This window comes from Protopterus annectens, chromosome 14.part0 (assembly GCF_019279795.1).
Source record: "Protopterus annectens isolate FY-2018-M chromosome 14.part0, PAN1.0, whole genome shotgun sequence".
In the NCBI taxonomy this organism is placed as follows: domain Eukaryota; kingdom Metazoa; phylum Chordata; order Ceratodontiformes; family Protopteridae; genus Protopterus; species Protopterus annectens.
Window position 1 is genome coordinate 932,833,025 of NC_056748.1, and position 26,478 is coordinate 932,859,502.

A 26,478-nucleotide genomic window follows, 5' to 3' on the forward strand; every position below is an offset into this window, starting at 1 on the left:
ACACGTACCAGCACGTCCTTCTGTTAAAACCCTTTTTTCTAAAAGGGTTCTTAATATCACCAAGAAAAAAATGCTACTTTACCTTGGGATTTGAGCTTTTGCAATGCTAACTTTTCCTCACTTTTTTAAAGCTGCAGATACAGAAGTGTTAACTATGAAGTTCTTTTGATTTTTAAGTCTTTAATGGGTGAAGCAGTGCCTTTGATATCCAACAGTAACAGGGTTTAATTGCATAGAAGTCTGCCTTTCATGCAAAAATTTGTTTACCGGCAACAGAATAATGGTGAATATTGTTTACATCTGTTGGATGTACACAAGCTACTCTGTCACTTCATAGAATGGCCTAATAAATGCTGAAAGACCGAGTAGCTTTTATAGTGCAATGGCACATGGAATAATGTTCTCATTTCACAGCAAGATTTTTTTCCTAGTTTGAACCTCAGCTGGAGTGCCTTTTGTACAGAATCTGCATGTCCTGTCAGCATCTGCATGGGCATTCTCTGGATGCTTCATTTCCTCCCCTCTAAAACAAGTATTAGGTGAGCTGGCTTTCTGTAAAGTTTCTATAGATGTGCATATACGTTTGTGTATGTTGTTGTGTCTTTCGGCTTTTTCCCGGTTAGGGGTCGCCACAGCGGAACTCCAGTCCGCTAATGATTGGCAGTTGATTTTTACGTGCCGAGTTGCCAGCCCTAACACAGAACCTTCAACGAAGGTATGCCCATTCACGCATGTCTCCACGCAGAAGACGCTCTAGCTGAGAATTGAACCGGACAGCATCTTACTGTGAGGTGACATGTTTTGGAATAGACTGGTACCTTGTTCAGATTAGAATTCACTGGCTGCCTGGATTGGCTTCAGGATTTCCACAGCCCTGTACGTGATAAAGCAGGCTGTTTGAAAATGAATTGATGTAATGATCTTTTTAGCATCTGAAAGAAAGGAAAGAAAACAATAAGCAAATTATTCAAAACAGTTGGTCTAGTATTTTGCCTTTTCCTGTGACAAGTTCAGTAAAGCTGTCTGAGGGAAGAGCTAATTCCAGTAGGGCAACAGCTACAGTGTATTTCAAATGTTTCTCCACAAGACAATTTTGAAAGCTGTCACGTTGTCTGTTGTCCACCCCTTCACAAAACAATAGAAACTGGATGGACAGTGCAGAGGTGAGAAGTTGTGTAATGCCCATGCTTTGTGGGATCTTGCAACTGTTAGCCTCCTAGGTTCAGATTGACCATGCTTTCCTTTGTGTAGATCTCCAAGACTTTGCTGCATGAGCATTAACACATGAATAACTTTTATAGCCTTTACTTATAGCCGTGCACGCGTTCAAAGTTCAGTTGTTTTGAGTTTTGTTTAGTGGTATGAGTATCTCCTGTTTGCAGTTGTGCAGATAACCTCCTTACTTTTTATTTAAATTGTACAGTTTTAAGACATTTTCTAGTCTTAGCAGTTCCTGCCCCCTTCCTCTGTCATTGTGCCGACCCATGGCCCATCATCACACTGAAACCTCTACTTGAACACTGTACAAGAAACCAGGCAATTGCGCCTAGCAGTAGGAGCAGTAGTGATATTGTTTACATGATGTGCACAACACTGCCGAAAGTGCTTTTTGCCCAGTGTTTAACCTGGTTTTGCACAAGCTGTCGCATAAAATACTAAACACCATTCTTATGAAACAGTTTCTAACAGGCTAAAGACCTTAACAGAGAGGGTTGTTAGACTAAATGCTTAGACCCTTGATGTCGAGCCATTCTCTGCTCCAGGAAGGGAAAACAGATGTTATGAAGAAGCAGAATCCTACCTCAAAGGACTGTTCTACCTAATTTCAAGTTGTGTTTCTCTTATCTTTTTTTTTACGTAATTGTATTTGTAGTTCTCTGCTGTGTTTTTTTTTCTCTTTTTTTTTTCCTTCTTACAAGCATTACACTGGAGTTATTTGATTATGCATCTCTGTACCAGCTTCCAGACTTAGTTAAGCTAAGGTCCAACCTGTGTGTACAGCTTTTCTTGAGTTGCTAATATAGGTCTCCTTGTTTAAAACTGAGGTAAACCTCAAATTTTGCTTTCCATTTGCTAGAATTCAATTACAGAAGCTGTTTGGTACCTAAAAACTACAGTGCATATTGCTAATTTCCCAACAGCTGAAGAGTGCTAGGGGACGTAGTAGCTGCACAACATAAAAAGCTTCCAGTGTCTAGACCGGTGTCCCCTGTGCCAGTCCTATCCAAAATGTCACTGTTGTGTCCTCTGAAGTTTGGGCTGATGCCGCCACAAAATCTATACACTGCTGCACTGATAAATCGGGAGCATCACACAGATGCAATAATTGGGACAGAATTCACAGGAACCTGTTCCTAACACCAGCATTTATAACCTGTCCAGCATTAATAGTCTCCTACAGTATCCCTGTTGGCACTGAAACTGTGTGCACCAGCTCAGATAGTTACTGTGGCCTTGGAATGAATGACCCTTTACACATTCTTACAAGGTTTATTAGAACAGACTATGGTAGAGCTAACAAGTGCAGCCGCTGCATCTGATGCCAGCATCTGCATAACAGTTTGTGCTGGTGAAAACACTTTTTCATACAGCTATCACCTTGACAAGTGGGCATGCAGACATTACAGGCTCAATGCCACTGGCCTCCCAAAAGACCTGGTGCAACCTTCCCTGTCCCAAGAAGCCACAGGGAGAGCAAGCACCTCATCCAGATCTTTGGGACCCCCCCCCCACCCACCAAAAGGCTGTAGAAGGCCTTTTGGAAAACTATTGTCTGAGTCGTATGGAATCAGTGACTGATTTGGAGTATTAAAGAAGGTACAGTTTTTCTAGGGTAGCCACCTAACAGTACAATATGGTGCTTTCTCTATCTTATACAGGAGAAACTTTGTCCCATTAACCCTATCCCATTACCAGAGATGACATTGCAGCAGATATGTAAGTGCACCCGCAGTCCTCCTTGGTGAACATTTAGAAAGATGCCATCTTTATGGCCTCTGGCTTTGCAGACATGGTAGCCATGGTCCCCGAAAAGTCAGGATATTTTGCCCAATCAAGGGTTGGCCATTCTTGTTGGACATGCCAAAACCAGACATGCTTTTTCCACAGTAATCCTGAAGGGGGCTGCTTCCCATCCCCCACAAGCCCTGCTGTCCACCTGCAAGAGCCCAGGACCATAGACCGGTTTGGGAAGTGCATTTTCATATTTTCCACTGTGTCCTTGAGAAAATGTCTGCTTGTCCCTCATGGTGCATATCCAGAGTAAAAATTCAGATGAAGTGCTCCTTGTGGTGGAAGAGCTGTGGTCACTGCCCAGAAGATTCATATAATTTATAACCTGGCTAGGGGCTTGTCCCTTCCACAGAAGCAGGTCCAGCTGTGTACTGACACATCTAGCTCAGGCTAGCGGACTCTGGACTATTTGGACTTACAAGATGCCTGCTTACACATCAGAATCACCAGGAGTCCTGGAGATACTTGTACTTCAAGGTAGTAGACTGCTATTTCCAGTTCAGAAGCCTCTTGTTGTAGCAGAGCCCTCGGGTGTTCATAGGTATGTGGTAGTCATAACAGCCGACTAGAAGTTGTTGGTAACCAAAATATTACCCTTCCTAGACAGTTGGCTTCTTGATGCTTTAGCTAGAGAGCAATTTCTGACACATTCTTACTGGTTTAACTCAAGTTAGCTGAGCATTATTCTCAGTTTCTGCAAATATCTGCTTCAACCTACATGAAGCACTCTGGAGTATAAGGTCTGCAAAGCTTTACTACCTGAAAACAAGATCACTACTGTACTGTTGCCCTTGGAAAAGTTTTATCCTCCAAAATAGTCATACACATCAAAATGAATTTAATGCACAAGTATTAAACACATTTCTGTGTTTAATCCATGTTGTGACAGGCTATTACATACTAACATTTTTTTGTCCTTCTAATTTTAAATGTGATGCCCTTACACCCCCCCCCCTTAGTGCTGAATTGGAACTGTTAAGACACTTGTAGTGCAGTGTGATATGAGTAATGGTTGGCCTTTGCTATTGTCGTAGTACCTGCAGACCCCTCTAAGAGTTAAAATAAATGATCTAATGATGTTGCCTAACTTGTATAGGCTGTAAGAAATGATGGTTAACTTTTGTTTTTTTTTTGGGGGGGGGTTCAGATTAGTCGCATTGAAAATTCCAGTGCTGTGAAATTTTTGCTTTCATTAAAAATGCTGAAGTTAATTTGAGGGCTGTAGTGGAAAATGAGTATTGAACTCTTTCCAAGCCATGCTCAATGCCAGTTATGACATTTTGTATTCGTTTTGAAGTATTATGTTAATAATCTGAGCTTCTGTTTTTGCTCTGTTGTATCCCTTTGAGACCAATGGCCACTGATTCAACTTCAGAAGTAAAGAATGGATGCTTTCTATGTATGTTATCTAACTGTGCATTTGTGCGCATTTTTAAATGACAGGTAGCAGCATTGGCGATCGCCAGTGGTAACGGACTGTTACTGAAGGGAGGAAAGGAAGCGCTCCACAGCAACCAGGTTCTCCATCAACTAACTCAAGAAGCCCTTTCTCTCCATGGAGTTCAGGATGCAGTACAGCTGGTAAGAGCAAACTATCCGAGTATGACTAGTGATGTCTGATTTCATGTTGGTCCCATTTCTCAGATAACTATGCAACAAACTTGAGCTAGAAACATTTCAGAATAGATAACTGGACAAGATCATGAAAAAATACGGTTAGCGAAGGTATTGATTATATCTGAGTAGTATTAAATTATTTAATATGCTTCATATATGAATATGAAGCAAACTGAGCAGAAACATTTTTGCTTTTTTTAAATAATTTTTCAAATGGATGAATGAACTGATCCATTGCAGGGGCATTTCATTCATGACCTGGACCTGGATACAGGAGTAGGAGGAAGTGTAATGTATAGGTATGGGTATCCAGCCAATAGAATGGCAACTTTTTGGGCATTAAGTAAAATGAAATGTATTTAGTTTTGTTGAATTGGTAAATCCTGATTGCTTAAAAGTCCTGCACAGGAAGAGAGAGCTTTTGATAAAGATGAAGTTATGGAATACAGATCGAAGTTGTGGCGTGTTGGCATGCATTTTCATATGCAAGTTCACTTGTATATTTTCAGATGGTGATAAGAACTGTTACATTGTATTTGTGTTTGCAAATTTCAGAATCATCATTATGCAGCACACTGGTGTGTTGGCAAGACATTTAGCTTCCATGGGAATGGCTGTGACTGTCAGGTATAATCCTGACAGAATGGCAGGCTGACATTTTGTCATAGCTTCACTGCACAGGGTATACAAAACTTTTCCCTCACTATTTGTTTTTTAATGTAGTATACACACAGCAGCCATGTTGTCTGACAGAATGGGCAGGGTTCCTATGGGGAGGGGCTCCTGAAGTGACTCGGAACATAACTGCTGTCATTTCCAGGATATTGATATGTGCAAGAAACTGTATAGAGCTCCATACTTCTACAACTTTTTGGTCACTGAAATGTCTAGCCCCACCCTGAGGAAACACATCCGTAGTAAAACTGGTCACTGATCAGTCCAATATGATGAAATGGCCCTCGAGTCAGATTGATAGGTCCCACCTTGGAGGATGGACCAGTCAGTCTTGATGGACTTTTTGTAGAGTATTGAGAAAGTCTGTATTCTGGGACCTTTGAACATGTGGAGTCCACTGCAGGAAAATGGGAATGTGGAAGACTGCCATTAAACCTATTGCACAACTAATGTGGAACAGTTCATTGAAAGAAGCAGATGTACTCCATCCAGGATCACTTTGTTCCTTTCTCAGGGCAAAAATGTCAGGTTAGACCCTTGTGTCCAGGGAAGAGCCTGTATAGGCCAGTATCTGTGGTGCATTTGGCTGGGGCTTCCAAATGTTACAGGCACTACTAAGGAATGGAACAATTTAAGAGAGCTTGACACTCCTGTCTCTGGGTACTTCAGCCTGGAGCCATTCATAAAGACAGAAAACTACCCTGACACCACACAGTTGTTCATATGGACACTAACATCATGAACACCTTGGGGAGCAAATGTTATACCAAAGGAAAGAATCAAGAAATTATCAGTCTTCAACGGACTCTCAATTGCTCCAACATGGGTTAGAGCATGTTAACAGCTGATGCAAAGACAATGATCTTAAATTAAATGCAAACAAATGTTGCAGAGTTCATTTTGGTAAACGAAACAGTTTCACTTAACATATAGGTGATGCAGCACTGTACCACTGTTAAGGATATAGGTGATGCAGCACTGTACCACTGTTGTTAAGGGATGTAGGCACTCTTGTTGATAATTCCTTAGTGTTCGACTATCATGTCTCCATGGTAGTTCAGAAAACCTTTCCTCAGGCTCATCTCCTTTCCAAAGGCATCTCCAGTAGATCCAAAGAAGTCTCATTTCCCCTTACTCCAATCTTATCGGTCCCATTATTAATTATAATGTACATTTTGACTTGTATTTGTCTAAACATATCACACAACTTGAAAGACCTTAGAGATTCGTAATGAAAAAGTTCAGTGACCTCAAAAATCTTAGTTATCAGGAGAAGACTGGCCACCCTTTCTTTTTGCTCAGTCTTTTACTGACTTCCATGGAGATGTTTTTCTAGCCTTTTGAACCATGAAAGAGCCAGTCCTATTTGACCCTATTCCTTCACAGAACTAATGGCACCTCAAATACTTGGTTAGAGGAACTAAACCTTCATTAGCAGATAAATAAGACACTGGCATGACAGATTCATATCTCGCTGTATCCCTCAGCTGTAGAACAAACTTCCACTACATGTCAAGCAGAGTAGCCTCCTTGCCTCCTTCATGGTAGACCTAGATAATTAGAACGGCAGCCTTAAATTTTCCATCCCTCCAGTCTATGGCCTCTTGCCCTCCCTGATGCTAGAGGGACTTTTGAATAGGGTTTTGTGGCTAGGCTAGTAATGGTCTTCAGAGCAATTGCTAGTAATTGCCCATGAGTGGTTTCTATGCAGAAGTAACAGAAACTTTGAAAACTTTTTTGATTGATGTATCAGCAAGCATTGTGAAGATTTAGACAGATCATTCAGTCCCATGACAGACAATGGAGGAAAGATTGAGGGATGATCATGCAGGAAGACTCATTGTGGATGGAGAGATTAAGACTGCTTTAAACCAATTGCCTTCCCAGCAGGTTGCTGCTGCCTATTGATAAATGGCAACCCATTTTTTAGGTTTTATTTGCATAAGTTCATAGGTTATTAGAAGGCTAATGTTCACTTGGACCCTTACAAGCTTAGTCGCTCACCCCAAACCATTTGGGTCTCAAGTATCATATGGGGGCATGTTAGTAGGCAGGTAGCTAAAGATTTGTAGGGGGGGCGGTGTTAGAATATTACTTTTTTCTTAGTGACTGCTACTGTCCATAAGAAACTTGGGGGGGGGGGTGTCAGACTGAGGGTAAATTGTAGTTCAGATCCAGTTGTCAGGGTTTTGTTTGAATAGGGTCAGGGATGAACTCTGTTTTACTTGGATGGGGGGGCCTATTCCATAATGTGGTGATCCTTTGGGACATGTATCTCTCTCAAGTATGTCACAAGCGCAGTTCAGATCCCTGGATCTAGTGTTACTGGTATTTCTGGTGCTGCTTGTCTTGAGAATGTGCAACAGCTTCATTAGGGCTGGATCTGAGGAAGCCTTGTAAGTTAAGCAAAGGTCCCCTCTCAGCAGCCTGTAGGTAACTGAATACAGAGACAGAGCCTTTAGGAGATCAGTGTAGGACAGGGTATTCATACCATGAATTCTCCTGATGAGAAACCTTTGTGGGTGTTCAAACTGTTGCAAGTGTCTGATTAGATACATGCTAAGAGTGGCATTGTATTCAATGATAGGTCTGATAAGAACAGAGTAGAGTGGTAGTTGAACTTGCTTGGACATGGACACATCGTACCCTTACCTATAAATTGAGAGATCTAGAATGGTTGTTGCTCAAAAGCCAGAGTGCTATCTGCATATGTTCCCAGATCCCTTACTACTGGGTCGACTCTTAGGGGCATTTTATCAATGGAGTAATTAGCTTACATTGACAGTTTCCAAATGGCATTATAAATCATTTTTGGCATTGATTTTAGCCCATGGTGTTGACACCAGTCATTTATCTGTGGTAAACCTACTTGCAAGGTGTTTGTGTCTTGGTAGAATTTATAATGGCACACAATTTACAGTCATCTGCGAACTTGCTAAGCCAAAGACCTTTAACATTAGCCTTAATGTCCGAGAAGTAGATGCTAAATAGAAGCAGGCCCATCATGAAGCCCTGGGGATCTCCACTGGTGTCCAATTCTCTTTTGTGGAGATAGTCTCACCGACCCTGACTTCTTGCATCTTGTCTGTAGCCACACGGCAATCCATTGACTTCCGTAAGGGTTTACGTGTAGCTCAGAGAGTTTGTCAACACTGCCTCTTGTATCATATGCCTTAGCCAGGTCAAGATATGCAATATGCACAGTTTGACCCTTGTCCATTGCCTTGGTGACCCTCTCAAAGAAGTATACTAGGTTAAGTAGGCATAACCTTCCCTTAAATCCAAATTGGGATGGGTCCAGTGTCTGTAGATTGACAATGTCCTTGTTTATCATTTCCACGATTATTTGTTCCATGGCATTCAATATTAGGCTTGTAACACTCATGGGTCTGTAGTACCCGTGGCCAGTTGATGGTCTGCCTCTGTGGAGGGGAATGACTCTTGAGGTCCCCATTTCACTTGGAAAGTAGCCTGTTTCAAGGCTGTAGTTGAAGAGTGCCACAAGTGGTCCTTATAGGTCATGTTTTAGTCCTTTAGGGTGGCAATCAGGGATGCTGTCTGGACCCATGGAGGCTGTGTTCTTGGCTTCAGTGAATGCTGCCTGCATCTGGTTTCTGCTGATAGCTGGGGGAAGTATGTTGGAGGGGATTTTACCTGGTTGAGCTTGGGGGGGGCTGGTAGTGAAGTTTGAGTTAAACTTGTCAGCCAGCAGATTTGCTATGTCACTCTGATCAGTGTAGATGGTATCATTCACCACCAGTGCAGCACACTGATGTTATTACCTCCAAGGTACTGGACATAGCTGAAGAAGGCCTTCTGATTCTCCTTTAGCCTGCGAGGTTATCCTGACTTCATACATGGCCTTAATGGACTTAGACCTCTTAGTTTCTTACCTAGTTATATAATAGAGCACATGTCTTTAAGGGAGTTGCTTTTCCCGATTTTGACCATGATTTTTCTTCTTTTATTATATGCCCTGTTTAGGTGAGGATTCTATTAGTGAGGTTTGTTTTTAAGGTTTACCCTCTGCTATGTACGACAACCTCTGCAGCCATTTGCATGGTCATAGGTAGGTACTAGGCTATTGGCCGTAGGGCCTCTATAAGCCTATCCAAAAAGTTACCAAGGCTTTCGCCACCCAAGAAAGTTATTTTCCTGTGCCCCTGTTGAGCAGAGACACAGAAGTGGGTCCCTGGGGTGAATTTCCTATCTCCCATCCAATCAAGATTTTTCTTTAAGACTGCTAATGAGGAGCTTTGTTTGAAGTAGATAGGTAGTTTGTTCCAGAGTATGGGAAGTCGCTGGGACAGGAATCTATCCCTCCAGATTGTTCTGTTTATTGTGGTGACAAAGTTTAGGTCCCTAGAGTGTGTAGCTCGGAGGGATTGGGATTTCTTTAAGTGGAGCATATCCAACAGCTCTGGGTTTGACATAGCTTTGTATGTTAGGCAGAGATCGCCTCTGAGTAGGCAATATACAATGGAATAAAGCTGGAGTTTTTTGAGGCGGTCTGTGTAGGGCATCTGTTTGAGGCCGATAATCCTCTTTGTGAGGTATTTCTCCGTCCCTTCCAGTTGTTGTAGATGTTTTGTGAAGTCCATACCAAAAGGGGCATTGTACTCTAATGGATCTAATGAGTGGCGAGTAGAGGGGAACAATGTTTGTGTATTAACTCTGTGAATAATTTTGCATAGGTATCTGTGTTGAGGGAGCCTTGAATTTTGACAAATTGTCACTTAAGATGTAGTTTGCCTTTGAATAATTCCTGTTACTGGTTTAGCTGGATTTTCTGGGTTGATTTTTCTCTTCAAATGAGACAGCTTTTGTGATTCAAACTCACCAATGAGGAACTGACACGGGGGGTGGGGGGGTGACGTTCTTCCATGTTGGTGAGTATCAGATCCAGTATGTTCAGTCTTCTGGTTGGAGCATACACAATCTGTTTCCATGTGTTTGTGTTAAAGTGCAGGAAGCATTGTTCCTGTGAGTTTGAGGCAGTGTATGTTTCCCAGAGTGGTAGTTAATCACCCTCCAATAGGATGGCTGGAGGATGAGCAGCTGTAGTATTTTAGGTAAGAGTTATGAAGACTCTAGGGCCATAGATGGTAAACTGTAACTAGACAAGATATGGTGAGGGACCTTACCTATGGAGACTTGCATGTGAATGAGCTCCATGGTATCATCCTATTGCATAGAAACCCCCCCCCCCTTTGGCCCCAGTCTGTGCTGTTGTTGGTCTAAATGTGTTGAAGACACTATAGCCGTGTGCTTCTGGAGTACTTTGGCTTTAAACCAAATCTTGGTCACAGCACAGATGTCCACATTCTCCAGAGTGAGGAGGGCTTGAAGGGTGTTGAGTTTTTTGTTTAGGCTTCCATCATTGAGCAGCAACACCTTAAGGGTGCTTATAGACTTTTCATTATGTTGGTAGTTTTGTCTTTGGCATTACCGAAAATCGACTCTAAGGGGGTGGTTAAAGTTTTAGCCAATATTTGAAAGCCTAGGAGGGACTGGTGCAACACATCCTTGGCAAAGCAACTTGTCTTTTGACCGTGTTCTCCCATGCTAACAGACATTAGATCACCCTGGAATGACCCCAGAAACCAAGCCAATTATTAAAATTGGTCATCTTCGACCACTGCCAAATGCCATTACTGTTTCCCCCTAATCCCTACTCCTAATGAAATAAGTCAGGATGCCTCAATTGCTGCAGGGTTGTCCTTACACTTCCTCCCATATCGTCTGATAGCTGGATCCCTTGTTAGTCTGTAGGATTAAAAAGTATGGAAAAATGTCCAAGTTCTTGTTAGAACCTCTAGTACAGCCCTTCATAGCCTTTGTGCCTCCTCCTTTGTCTCTCTCTTTTGACGATATGTGATATCTGGCCTGCTAAATAGAGCCAAAAGGAAAGAAGAGTGGCACATCCATACATCAGTTTCCTTTATTTTAGCCTTTTTGGTCATCTTTTGCCTGGCTAAGATTTAGAGAAATAAACTTCCCTGATTATATGGGAAGGAGGAGGGCAGTAAGAAAAGAGGTCAGGAGTACTATGAACCATGCTGTAGCTGATTGTGGCTTCCTTGGAAATGCCTAGGACCTTGGCATCTGGGACATTGGCCATGGTAGGATAGAGCAGATAAGTGTGGACTTCCAGCAGCATCTTATGAATATAAGGACCACCTGATTTTTGTGTTGTAGTGAGGTTTTGTCTTTTTTTTTCTCTCCTGCCTTCAAGTGTTTGTCAGCCTCCGGTCAGGAGAGTAAGATTATTTAAAGGGAAAGTCAGTGATTGTTGCCTTGGTGTCCTCAGTGAAAGGGACGAGATGCTCGAAAAGCCATCTGTTCTTTGGTGCACCTTATCTTACTTACAGACCCACTGAAAGTACAACAAGTGGTTTAGGCATTTGAGCTTCCTCAGAGACAAGATGGAATATGTATATACTTGCTTTCCAAGTACTTCTACTGGGCTTGATGTTCATCGTGTTTCACTGTTGCAGTCATTACACTTGGGTTATCCTGCTGGCAGGCCACCCGCAGTCGGCCTGAATTCCAAAGTCCTGGTCTGGCGTCAGTTGCTGTCGCCTCTTCCCTGATGTCAGTGCGCCAGGGGTATATAAGATGCAGCCCACGCCATTTTCTTCAGTCTTTCTTGCCATGAGGTGCCCGAAGCAAAAGCAGTTCGCAAGTGCCGGTCGGCCGACCCCTGAGATTTTCGAAATTGAATTTCAGATCAGAAGTCTTCAATAAAGCTAAGTACCCCGTTGGGGAAACTTTTTCTTGCTCCAGACCGATGTCAGAAAAAGTTAACAGTTGTATTTCTTGTGGGAAGCAAATACCTCATAAGGATTTTCATTCTTACTGTATTCCTTGCCTAGGCCCTGACCTGTTGCTAGTTGTCGGTTTTGTGCTAGATTCAACCAACGCACTATTAAGCGTCGGTTCGATTTTGCTTTACATTACTTTGGCCGAAGGTTTAACTATATAATGCCGTCAGAACAACTGACGACCGGAGTCCATAAAAAGTGCAAAAGACAAAGAAAAAGACAGGCATCCGAGGTCCAAAACCGACAACAAAGCCTCTTCTAGGCCAGTCACCGGTTTTCAGTGAGGCACTTTCGCAGCCCCCGACGCCCACTACCTCAGAGCCACAGGCCGCCTTCGACTCCCATGTGGAGACAGCTAGGCCTCTGGAAACTCAAGGTATTGGGCCTACGAAAACTATTCCCTCAGATGGGTATCCGGAACCGCTGAGCAGGCATCAGCTTCTGAGGGTGTTTTCAGACCTACACAGCTTACTATCAAGACCATTTCAGCAGCCAAGAAGTCTAAAACACCTTTAAAGACAAAGAAACAAGTACAGCATTCTCCTGGACAGTCATCCATGCCAAAGAAACAGATGCTGAAAATGGCCGAGGACCTAATTACTTTGATCAGGGGTTCCCATCCCCCTCCTGATAAAAGGCCTAGGCAAGACACTGACTATGACCTCTCTGACCAGGTTTCTATTTCTTCTGATTCCTCTTCAGAACAGGGATATTCTCTTCCTCCCTATGAGGACTCTGATGCTGAAGAATCTATCCCTTCAGCCTCTCCTCCTGAGGACTACTCTTTTGGGGAAACCCTGCACACCATGAGGGAACATTTCCATTGGGAGAGCCAGGATTATTCAGAATCCAAGAAAAGGCTCAGAGACTTTCTTTTATTGCCTCAGCACAGGCCACTTGCTATCCCCCCTGTACTAGATATTGTTGATGTATTTTCTAAATCCAGTTTGACTCCTGATTCTTTACCTCCTGCACCAGTTAAGCCAGATAGGTACTACAGGCTTCCAGATTCTCATAAAGTTCTTTATAAAAACCCTGCTGCTGATCCAGAAACTATTTCTCAGGGTCCCAAAGGGGTCAAGGCTTCCACTGCAAAAAACCCTGTTCCCTCTGATAGGGATTCTACAGCACTGGACAGATGGGGGGAAAAAGTTTACACCTCTGCTTCTTTAGCTGTAAGGGCTTTAAACTGCCAGTTTCACATGCTTAAATATCAACAATACCTAATGTCTTTGCTAAAACAGAAAATGCTTACAAGCTCTGAATGTCCTGAGAACAAGGAAATGCAGGATTTATTGCATGCAGCTGAACAAGTGGGAAAGCATACTCTGCAATGTGGTTTTGATTCATTAGAGGCTTCTTGCAGAGCTGCAGTTACAGGTTCTGTCATTCGAAGGCATACTTGGTTAAAAGAACAGAGTTTACCTGATCATGTTAAAGCAAAATTATTGGATGCTCCATTACAGCATGATACTTTGTTTGGTATTACAGCAGAAGAGGTGTTAAAGAAAATGGAGGATAAAGCAAAATCAATGCAGACAGTAAAGGATTTCTTACAGGTTCAGCCACCTAGATTTAGCAGGAACTGGCCTTCTAAAAATTGGTCCTTTCCAGTGTCAGACAGGCCACAAAGAGGCAGATACAGACGCCCAAGAGGCAGATCTCTGCCCCAAGGCTCATTCAGACCTAAACAATGGGGTGCTTCAGCCCCCAAAGGCAGAGAAGACAAATCACAACCTTATAGGAAACCGTCCCAATGACTTTCCTCTACAAATGCCAAGCACTTACCTTTTGGCGGCACCCTTAGGGGGAAAACTAGCGCTTTTCTCACAAAATTGGCACATGATCACCCAGAGCAAATGGGTACTGAATATTGTTTCTGAGGGTTACAGGTTCCATTTTCACACCCTACCAAGGTCAAAAGGTATGCATGCCAGACCTGCCACACAATCAATGGGCAGAGGCACAAAAACAAATTTCTGCTCTCATAGACATGAGGGCTATTCAAAAAGCACCACAGCAAGAACAGGGGCAATGTTTTTACTCAAGACTTTTCTTGGTACCCAGAAAGGACAAAGCTTGGAGACCAATACTGGACCTGTCTATTCTAAGTACCTTCCTTGGATTTTCCAAAATTCAAAATGTTGACACTGCAGCAACTTCTACCCATGCTGGGCAAGAAGGCTTGGCTAGTTACTTTGGACCTCAAAGAGGCATACCTGCATGTCCCAATCAGACAATCATGCAGAATATACCTCAGATTCATAGCTGGCTCAATGCATTACCAATTCTCTGCACTGCCCTTTGGCTTATCTACTGCGCCCAGGGTCTTCACAAAATGCCTGGCACCAGTAATTGCATTTTGCAGACAAAAAGGAATTCAACTGTATCCCTACTTGGACTACTGCCTTATTCAAGCAGAGAGCAAGGACATTCTACTAAAACATCTGACATTTGTAAAAAGATTACTAATTTGCCTAGGGTACACAGTAAACGAAAAAAAAATCAAAACTAGTGCTCTCTCGAGATAATATTCCTGGGTGCAAGCTTAAATACAACTGCCCCAGATAGCTTATCTCACGCCAGACAAGCAAAGGCAACTGACTCATTACTTTCAAATGATGGCAACAAAGACCCAGCTACCTGCAAGAAAAATTCTGCAGGCTTTGGGCTTTATGGCATCCTGCTAATTCCATATGCAAGACTACATATGAGGGAGCTACAATGGTATCTAAAAAGTGTTTAGACTGAACATTGCCACAGCCTGGAAACAATAATAACTCTCATTCCTTGTCTGCGACAGGAGTTTTGATGACGGACATTGGCTTGTCATCACAACAAGGGACAACCTTTCACTTTACCCACAGCCAGGCAGACAAGAACAACAGATGCATCGGATTATGCCTGGGGGGCACACATGGCAGGAAAATGTATTCAGGGCACGTGGCCCATGGACCACATGCATCTTCATATCAATCAAAAAGAGATGCTAGCTGTACAGAATGCCCTGACAGCCTTCAAGGATCTACTACATCCAGGACAACTATTGCTAAAAACGGACAATACTACAATTATGTGGTACATAAACAAGCAAGGGGGCACACAATCCTACCCCCTCTGCAGGCAAGCCATGACTTTGTGGAACACAGCACTGACCTATCAAGTACATCTGCAGGCACAATTCCTGCCAGGAAAGAAAAATACTCTGGCAGACGAACTAAGCAGAAACCTCATGGACCCTCACGAGTGGAAACTAGATCCACAAGTGTTCAGCATGATAACAAGGAAATGGGGATGCCCAGACATAGATCTATTTGCCTCCCCTCACAACTGCCAACTACAGAAATTCTGCAGAAGGACTTATCACTCACAAGCATGGAAAGTGGATGCTCTATCATTCAGCTGGAAAACCCTAACAGTTTATGCCTTGTTACCACTGCCTCTCCTCCCCAAGGTACTCCTAAAAGTCAGACAAGAGAAGCCAAAAATGATTCTGATTGCCCCAGACTGTCCACACCAGCACTGGTACCCAATCCTAAAGAGCCTGTCTCTAGGCCCAGCCTGGACTTTACCTCAAATTCCTCATCTTCTGACTCAACAAAACAATCAGATCCTGCACAGCCAACTCAGAACCCTAAATCTGGCTGCATGGCAAATAATATAGCCACTCGGAACACACCTCTCTCTAAAGCTGTTATGGATGTCATTTTGGAAGCCAGGAAGCCCAGCACCAGGAAATCTTATGCAGAAAAATGGAAGAGATTCTGTGCTTTGAACCAGGCACAAGGACTTGAACCAAATATTCCTCATTTTACAATACCTAACTGAGATGCTGGACAAAGGCCTATCCTTCTTATCAATTAAGATCCATGCCTCTGCCATTTCAGCTCATTACAATACGGAACCTCCTATTTTCTCACATCCACTGCTAAGACCTCAGAGGGGCAAAAAACATAAGACCCCCAAGGAGAGCACCAATACCTACATGGGACCTCAACTTTGTCTTGGAAAAGCTCACACTGCCTCCTTTTGAGCCAGCCACTACAGCTGACTTAAAATTCTTATCATGGAAAACTGCTCTGCTCCTAGTAATAACTTCAGCAAGAAGAGTCTCAGAGTTACAGGCATTAATGGCAGTGGAGCCTTTTATCATTTTTCATCTGGACAGGGTTTCTCTAAGGACAAACCCAACATTTATGCCAAAGGTAGTATACACTGTGGCTCTTAACCAAACCATTCATTTGCCAACATTTTATCCAAATCCCCAGAATAAAGGGGAGAGACTTCTGCACTCTTTGGACATGCACAGGCAGCTACGCTTCTACTTGGACAAAACAAAAGCTTTCAGAAAAACTGAGCAACTGGATCACAAGGAAAGGCTATTTCAAAGCAGACTATTTCAAATGGATAGGACACTGCATTCGTTTCTGCTATGCACAGCATGGCAAATCAGTGCCTAAGAATATTAGGCCACATTCTACCAGGGAAGCAGCCACTTCAGCAGCCTTTCTCAGAGGAATACCAACCAAGGAAATTTTGGAGGCTGCAACTTGGAGTTCAGTGCACACTTTTGCCAAGCATTATCACTTACCTCTTTACTCTAAATCCAGAGCAGGCTTTGCCACTGCAGTTCTTCAGGGCCTCATAGCCACTCCTAATCCTATTTAGACCCAGCCACCCTACCTCAGCTTTGGGATTCAACCCAAGTGTAATGACTGCAACATTGAAACACGATGAACATAGTACAGTTGTGTACCTACCATAAATGTAGATGTTTGAGTGTATTCACTGTTGCAGTCCAGGTTACCCACCCACCATCCCCCTTTCTTTGCTGGGACTTATCTATACTTCTCTATCCTACACAACCTATGTGGTGTATTTGCTTGTAGATGAAGGTATTGTTTATTTTACTGTATATTTTTATAAGCAATATGTATTGCCTACCTTCTTGGGGGCACCTGACATCTGGGGCAAGAAAAAGTGAAGAAAATGGTGTTGGCTGCATCTTGTATACCCCTGGCGCACTGACGTCAGCGAAGGGGCGACAGCGACCGACGGCGGACCAGGACTTTGCGGGTGGCCTGCCAGCAAGATAACCCAAGTGTAATGACTGCAACATTGAATACACTCTAACATCTACATTTATGGTAGGTACACAACTGTACTATCCTTTGTTTCTTTAATGGACAGCAGGGCCATGAAGAATGGATGCTAGGCTTTTGGGGGGGTCTCTGCTGATGTGAGGCTTTGTCTGGGAGGTAAAAATGTTAAACCAGCTTTATTTAGGGCTATGGCCATGGAGCTCATGTTCTGAAATGCAGTTTTCTTGGCATGTTATAATGCATCTTAAAAGAAGGGGTATTGTTCAGGAGGAATGCTGAGTTGACTTGCACACCTGCTGGAGAAACAGGTGCTTTTGGACTCCCCCCAATTGTGTCATCTACAAGTTTTTGTTAAGTTTAGGGTCATCAGGTGGAGAGGGATGAAAGATGCCCCCATCCATTTTCTCCATATTTTCAGTCAGCATGTCTGGTTCTAGCAAATAAATGGTGGATTTTCTTCAAACTTATTTGGAAACTCTTTGATAGCGTGTTGTATGTGCTGGAGGCCACTGCTGAATTCCTTACTGTCAAGATGCACCTCATTCTGTGTTGCATGGAGCTGGTCCTGAGGAGGCAAAACTTGTGATGGAGAACTTAGCATGTCTTTTTGGGTGTGCCACTGAAGTGTGATGGATGAAGGCATAAATATTTGGACAGAAGGATCCCTAAGCCTGTCCACAGGGGGTTATATAGAGGGACCCTGAACATTTGGTATTAGTAATACTGAAGCCAATATAGCTGATGTCTGGTTAGCGGATAGCAGTGCCAGTGTGTTGATGCAAAGTAGACTGACACCAGCAGAATCAACACTGTTCTGAAAAGTGGTCTACTAATTGCACCAGCACTGGTGACACTGTCACAGGTGAAATGAAGGTTAGATCACTGGTGACCTGGTGCCTTGGTGTACTGGATATGAGATTCTAGCTATGTAGTTGTCTGCTGCTTTTCGCCCAATCAACAACCAGAGTGTATTTATCAGGTGCTTCTCCACAGTGACATCACCCATGTGTTTGTCCAAGCTTGAACTTTTATTACTTTGATAGCTGTCCGTTGGTCACTTAGTTGAGATAGTTGTTCAAAGCTGTTTCCTTTGTTTTATCCCTTTGTTGTTTCTGCAGGGATCACAGTAAACTAAGAGGAGTGTATCTTGGAGCCTTTGTGTTTAGGAGGAACTCTGTTCTTGTGGATTGGGTACTTTTCTTCATTCCACTTTGCTAAAATTTGTTTCCTGCACATCCAGAAGCCACATCTTCTTGTGAGTGCTTCTGGTCATCATGGTAGTTGCAGGTTGACCAAGTTGCAGGAGTAAAGACTGCCACAGCCATGAGTAAGAGCAGAAAGTTTCTTGTGTGCGCACAATAAAGAGGATGTCAACATCGGGTGTCTAGAAGGCTGTTGATAGAATTCCATGGGGATGAGTCACAGCTAAAAAGATCAGGAATGATTTGAAAATAATTATTTAATAAAAAAGGCTTGGCATAGATGAGTGAAGCTCTGGTTTTGGCTTAGTTGACCCAAGTTTGATTAGTGGCATGGGCGTCTGACAGAGCTGGCAGAGGAGATGTACTTGTTTATGCTGAGGAGAGGAGCTGTTCTGGTGTAGCTGGATCATTTTTGAAGCCCTGGTGGAGACCAGTGCTTGGAACAACCAATGGGTTGTGTGTGTGGAGGGCTGAGGAAGCAGAGTCACCATGGGATCTAGAGTACATGCATCTTCAGCTAGCCACTCCTGCTTTATTTTATTTATTTAAACAAGGTAAACACAGTGGTCCATGGACCATTTTCAGATGCATCCCAGTCCTGCACCCTGCTGTGACACACTACATTTGCCCATAATATTATACAACAGACACATAATCGGTGACAGGAATGCAACAGTTAAGTACGACCAAAACTGCCTACACAAATTCCTTAAGATATTGTAGCAAAGCAGTATAAAATTCACAAAAGTAAAGATCTTGTAGGAATGGGAAAGGTGTATGGAAGGAGATGGAATGTGTGAGAATGAAATGGGAGAGGATGCTGCTGTAGATATTAGCAATGTGGATTTAAATAGGGTGATGCATGGTGTACGGATAAAATGACATGTAGTAGAAATAGTAATGTGGATTCTAAATAGGGAGCCACATGGTGTACGGATAAAATGGCATGTAGTATAAATAGAAATGTGGATTCTAAATAGGGAGCCACATGGTGTACGGATAAAATGACATGTAGCAAAATAGAAATGTGGATTCTAAATAGGGAGCCACATGGTGTACAGATAAAATGACATGTAGCAGAAATAGAAATGTGGATTCTAAATAGGGAGCCATATGGTGTACGGATAAAATGACATGTAGTAGAAATAGAAATGTGGATTCTAAATAGGGAGCCACATGGTGTACGGATAAAATGGCATGTAGTAGAAATAGAAATGTGGATTCTAAATAGGGAGCCACATGGTGTACGGATAAAATGACATGTAGTAGAAATAGAAATGTGGATTCTAAATAGGGAGCCACATGGTGTATGGATAAAATGACATGTAGTATAAATAGAAATGTGGATTCTAAATAGGGAGCCACATGGTGTACGGATAAAATGACATGTAGCAGAAATAGAAATGTGGATTCTAAATAGGGAGCCACATGGTGTACGGATAAAATGACATGTAGCAGAAATAGAAATGTGGATTCTAAATAGGGAGCCACATGGTGTACGGATAAAATGACATGTAGCAGAAATAGAAATGTGGATTCTAAATAGGGAGCCACATGGTGTACGGATAAAATGACATGTAGTAGAAATAGAAATGTGGATTCTAAATAGGGAGCCACATGGTGTACGGATAAAATGACATGTAGCAGAAATAGAAATGTGGATTCTAAATAGGGAGCCACATGGTGTATGGATAAAATGACATGTAGTAGAAATAGAAATGTGGATTCTAAATAGGGAGCCACATGGTGTACGGATAAAATGACATGTAGTATAAATAGAAATATGGATTCTAAATAGGGAGCCACATGGTGTACGGATAAAATGACATGTAGTAGAAATAGAAATGTGGATTCTGAATAGGGAGCCACATGGTGTACGGATAAAATGACATGTAGCAGAAATAGAAATGTGGATTCTAAATAGGGAGCCACATGGTGTACGGATAAAATGACATGTAGTAGAAATAGAAATGTGGATTCTAAATAGGGAGCCACATGGTATACGGATAAAATGACATGTAGTAGAAATAGAAATGTGGATTCTAAATAGGGAGCCACATGGTGTACGGATAAAATGACATGTATAAATAGAAATGTGGATTCTAAATAGGGAGCCACATGGTGTACGGATAAAATGACATGTAGTAGAAATGGAAATGTGGATTCTAAATAGGGAGCCACATGGTGTACGGATAAAATGACATGTAGTAGAAATAGAAATGTGGATTCTAAATAGGGAGCCACATGGTGTACGGATAAAGTGACATGTAGCAGAAATAGAAATGTGGATTCTAAATAGGGAGCCACATGGTGTACGGATAAAATGACATGTAGTATAAATAGAAATGTGGATTCTAAATAGGGAGCCACATGGTGTACGGATAAAATGACATGTAGCAGAAATAGAAATGTGGATTCTAAATAGGGAGCCACATGGTGTATGGATAAAATGACATGTAGTAGAAATAGAAATGTGGATTCTAAATAGGGAGCCACATGGTATACGGATAAAATGACATGTAGTAGAAATAGAAATGTGGATTCTAAATAGGGAGCCACATGGTGTACGGATAAAATGACATGTAGTATAAATAGAAATGTGGATTCTAAATAGGGAGCCATATGGTGTACGGATAAAATGACATGTAGTAGAAATAGAAATGTGGATTCTAAATAGGGAGCCACATGGTGTACGGATAAAATGACATGTAGTAGAAATAGAAATGTGGATTCTAAATAGGGAGCCACATGGTGTACGGATAAAATGACATGTAGTAGAAATAGAAATGTGGATTTTAAATAGGGAGCCACATGGTGTACGGATAAAATGACATGTAGCAGAAATAGAAATGTGGATTCTAAATAGGGAGCCACATGGTGTACGGATAAAATGACATGTAGTAGAAATAGAAATGTGGATTCTAAATAGGGAGCCACATGGTGTACGGATAAAATGACATGTAGTATAAATAGAAATGTGGATTCTAAATAGGGAGCCACATGGTGTACGGATAAAATGACATGTAGTAGAAATAGAAATGAGAAGAGTAAAGGTATTGTAGAATAGGACTGGAAGAATAACGTGATTCGTCTGGTTGTCTGACGGAGCCCAACTGATTGGAAGCTGCTAAGTATAAAATAATGCAGTTTGTGAAACTGGGCTTACATTGGTATTTCGAAGCAGTTGTCCCGAGAAGTTTCTTTAAGGTGTTGGAAATGTTTCCTGAAGTACTGTGAGGTAGTGCTTGCTCCAATTTTCTGTGACATGGTATTCCATTTTGCTGGAGTAAACTTGGAAAAGAACCCTTTGGCAATAGTTTATATGGTGTTTAACTTGCAGAGTTCCTTTGCGCATATTGTGATTTTCTGAATTATAAGTTTTTACAGGAGGGTTGTAGCAGTTATGTTCAAGTTTGTAGGTAAAGTTGTTTAGGAAGGAAAGGAGCCCTTGCTTGGACATGTAACCAATTAGATTTATTAGTTATGAGACTGTGGTACTTGTTAAGTGGGCTTGGGTAAACAAGGCAAATAATTTTGTTTTCAGTCTTGTAGGCTGTACGAGTTATGATTCAACTGGAAAGAAATTATGGGCAATGCGTACTGTAACTTATCTCGATTCTTTAGTGAGGATGTGGGCGATCTTGTAGACAGCTTTGAGTTGGTTAAGTATTTCATGAGTGCTCAACAAGGAGGAGGAAGAAGAGTTCATATGATTAGAAGGCAGAGGTATTTTTGGTGTGAATTTACTGCGGCAGGGTTTTGTCCAAGATAAGTAAGTTTGTTGAGTGTCAGGAGGGCAGTTTTTTGCAGTCCAGAATAAGTTTATTGATTTTATATTTAGGGTCATTTTGTTGAACTGAAGGCTTTTCCAAAGGTTGCAGAAATCATTTTGCTGTAGTGAGTTAATGTCATGTGAACTGGATGCTTACCTGGTCATGACTGCCATCAGTATGTATGCGCTAGTTAAGGGTGATTAGCTCTCTTAGCAGATTGTTAATAATCAATGAGAACAAAAGTGGTCCAATCCAGTCTCCAGGAGGAGGTCAGTACAGAGGAGGCAGAGCCTAGGAAAAGAAGTCCTAGCGAACAACACAGTGTATGTAGTGCTGCTGGCCTCTTTTATGGCTGACTTCCCCTTTCCACCCCGTCTGTGATGGCCTCTGCCAGGAGGAAGCTGTCCAGCTACCTGTGACATTTCTACTCCTTTTCCCTTTGACAAACTGGTACCACCTTGGGGAGAGAGTTTCAGATGTGAATGAAGGAAGCTGAGCAGTAAATGGTCAGTTGGGATGGTAGGTGCCCACAGGGAGACCCCCCCCCCCAAAAAAAAAAAAAAAAAAAAGAATGAGCTGTAAAGAGGAACAGAGCAAAATTATTTTCTATTTAACATCACACAGTCAGTTTAAGCAGTTTTGGATCCTCACCATCCATGAGTTGAGTTGTAAAATGCAGCAACTGTATTCTGTGAATGTGGGTACATTAAGTGCAGTAGTGCTGTAATGTTAAAATAACTTCATCAAAAAAAAAAAAAAAAACAGTAACTGTAATAAAGTTGTTAACATATGCCTCTGTCTTGGGTAAGTACCCGCGAAGTACAGCACATATATACATAAATACAGCACATAACAGAATTAAAAGCTTCATAGAAGAGTTATACATTGAAGCACGTATTGATAGAGAAACATATAGTTACATGCAACAAATCACACCTAGAACACCTTTATTGTTTGGAATCCCCAAAATCCATAAGAACATTAACGATCCACCAATGAGACCTTTGGTGGACGGGAGAAACAGTATCACATATACCTGTGCCAAGGTTTTGGATAGTATTTCACAGAAATATGTGGTAATGGAAAAGCAAATCACTAAAGACTCCTGGTCTTTTTTAAGTTCTATTAATTCTTTGGGGTTCCACCCTAATTGCTTCTTTGTAACTATCGACGTGAAAGACCTTTACTCTTCTATTCCCCACAATATAGCAGTAGATTGGGTACCAGCTATGTTAAGGTCACTGGGAGCAACTAGTGAAGAAAGTCAATTGGTAGGAGAGTTAATTGATGTGGTCCTGTCATACAATTTTATCAAATTTGAGAAGGAATTATACCATCAAAAATTGGGATAGCCATGGGTTCCCCATGTGGGGAGCATAGCTAATTTAGTCATGGCATCTTGGGAGAGATCCTATTTACTAAATGAAGGAGACCACAATTCAAAGCTCCTCTTCTACACTCGATTCCTAGACGATATGTTTGTGATGTTTGATGGAACAAACACTGAGATCGAAGAGTTCATTAGGTACCTCAATAATTCTACGGACTTCCTTTCCTTCACATTTCACTTCAATAAGGATAGAATAGACTATTTAGATGTCGACCTTAGGAAAGATTATAATAAGAAAACCTGGGTATCTAAGATACATCGAAGTGACATACTCTAATTCCTTCCTCCATTTTTCTAGCTGCCACCCTAAACATCAAAAGAAATCTGTTGTAAAAGGTCAGTTAGTAAGGGCAGCTAGAATGATAACGTATGATGAGGAATTTGTTAGTGAATGTGAAACCTTATTTCAGTTCTTTCGAGGAGGGTTACCCTCATGACTTCCTCACTGAGATTTTCGAGGAAGTTAAAACAAAAAGAACCTTGAAGGTATATGTACCACTGTTAAATGAGAGGTGTTCACCCAGAGTGTTACAGTGGTTAATGAAGGAGAGAAAGGAATGAGGTGAACTACATGGCTAGTTTTACTTGCACATTCAACCTAGATTCCAACGCTATCTTTAATATCATTCTAAAAATTGGGACTTCCTGGCTAATGATGATGAATTGAGACACAAACTCCCAATTAAACCAAAGATAGTATACAAAAGGGCAGCAACTTGAAAGAACTCCTCGAGAGTAGTAAACAGGGATTTTCAACTAGGAAAGGTATGACTAAATGTAACATGTGCAAGTACTGTAAGTTTATTGATGAAGGCTGTAATTTTGAAATAGGTGAGTGGAAGTTTAAAACAAACTATAAACTCAATTGCAACAGTAAACAGGTAGTGTACTTAGCCAAGTGTTGTCACTGCCCGGTCTTCTATATAGGGAAGACGGACAGAAGGTTAAACGAGAGGATCTACGAACACCTATACAGCATTAGGTGTAATAAACTGTCCAACGCTTTGGCAAGGCACGTTAACGAACATCCAGGACACGAGTTTAAATTCAGGGCCATTGACCAACAGGTCAGTGATGGAAGGGTGGTCATGACTCACTTAAACTCGAAAGGAAAGAGCTCCTTTGGCAATTGAGGGTTAATTCTAACCAGAGACCTGGCATAAATGAAATGTGCTCAATTCAGTGTATACTGAGGTTAAAGAACTTAGAGAGGTAGTAAACTCACCCCACCCCTTGTCAAGCCTATTAATAGGTGGATGCTTTATATACATTTAGGCACTTACAAGACTAAATATCAGCACACATTACAACTTGTACATTTTGTATTGGATGCATAATTACGCAAACTAAGTAGGAAGTAGACCTATTTGCAGCAAGACACATTAATTCTTCTTTTAAGTTTATTTTTATTTTCATTTTAGTTGCATGGTACTTCCTATTATTATTATTAGTGTTTTAACTTCTTAAAGTTGTTTCAGAAAAAACCCTGCAATTTTTAGAACTTTCTAAAGTTGCTTAACCTCCAAACAGTAGAGATTTGTTGAAAAGGGGGATGGTTTTGTACATAGGGGATGACTTGTATTAATTTTGCACATTAATATTGAAAAGTAACAAACACAGTTTTCACCTTCACATCAGTGTTGTTACTTATACTGTGATGGATTCTAACTTCTAAATATTTTATTGTTATAATATAGAATCAAGCATGTTTTGTATTGACTAGCCCTGGTGGTTGTTTTAGTCTTTACATACTGTTTTTATAGGTTGCAGTTTACTATGCTTGTTTTAATTAGTGAAACAGACCTTTTAAATGTTCTAATTAGTGTTAATTGATTGATGTATTAAAGGCAGCCTTTTGGAAGGCTCCACTGTTTTGCATTCTGAAGAAGTTGAGTATTCACTTGCTGAAAAGTGCATGATACTGAACGCACTTCAAGTCTATCAGTAAATAAAAGGAAAAATATTCCAGCATCTTGTGGAGAGCGTCTTGAATCCAATCAGTGAGATTTTGGTTTCTTTTTCGTTCATCGGAGATGTAGCAGAAATAGAAATGTGGATTCTAAATAGGGAGCCACATGGTGTACGGATAAAATGACATGTAGTAGAAATAGAAATGTGGATTCTAAATAGGGAGCCACATGGTGTACGGATAAAATGACATGTAGTATAAATAGAAATGTGGATTCTAAATAGGGAGCCACATGGTGTACGGATAAAATGACATGTAGTAGAAATAGAAATGAGAAGAGTAAAGGTATTGTAGAATAGGACTGGAAGAATAACGTGATTCGTCTGGTTGTCTGACGGAGCCCAACTGATTGGAAGCTGCTAAGTATAAAATGATGCAGTTTGTGAAACTGGGCTTACATTGGTATTTCGAAGCAGTTGTCCCGAGAAGTTTCTTTAAGGTGTTGGAAATGTTTCCTGAAGTACTGTGAGGTAGTGCTTGCTCCAATTTTCTGTGACATGGTATTCCATTTTGCTGGAGTAAACTTGGAAAAGAACCCTTTGGCAATAGTTTATATGGTGTTTAACTTGCAGAGTTCCTTTGCGCATATTGTGATTTTCTGAATTATAAGTTTTTACAGGAGGGTTGTAGCAGTTATGTTCAAGTTTGTAGGTAAAGTTGTTTAGGAAGGAAAGGAGCCCTTGCTTGGACATGTAACCAATTAGATTTATTAGTTATGAGACTGTGGTACTTGTTAAGTGGGCTTGGGTAAACAAGGCAAATAATTTTGTTTTCAGTCTTGTAGGCTGTACGAGTTATGATTCAACTGGAAAGAAATTATGGGCAATGCGTACTGTAACTTATCTCGATTCTTTAGTGAGGATGTGGGCGATCTTGTAGACAGCTTTGAGTTGGTTAAGTATTTCATGAGTGCT

General features: G+C 41.5%; 1 protein-coding gene across 1 annotated transcript in view; it reads left to right on the forward strand.

The window, feature by feature from the left end:
* The window catches only part of ALDH18A1 (aldehyde dehydrogenase 18 family member A1), a gene marked incomplete in the record, with an annotated part of 362,299 nt that overhangs the window by 228,510 nt on the left and 107,311 nt on the right, over positions 1-26,478 (forward strand). Inside the window, 1 exon segment of the mRNA XM_044056733.1 lies at positions 4,456-4,593. Coding sequence (XP_043912668.1) covers positions 4,456-4,593 — 138 coding nt within the window.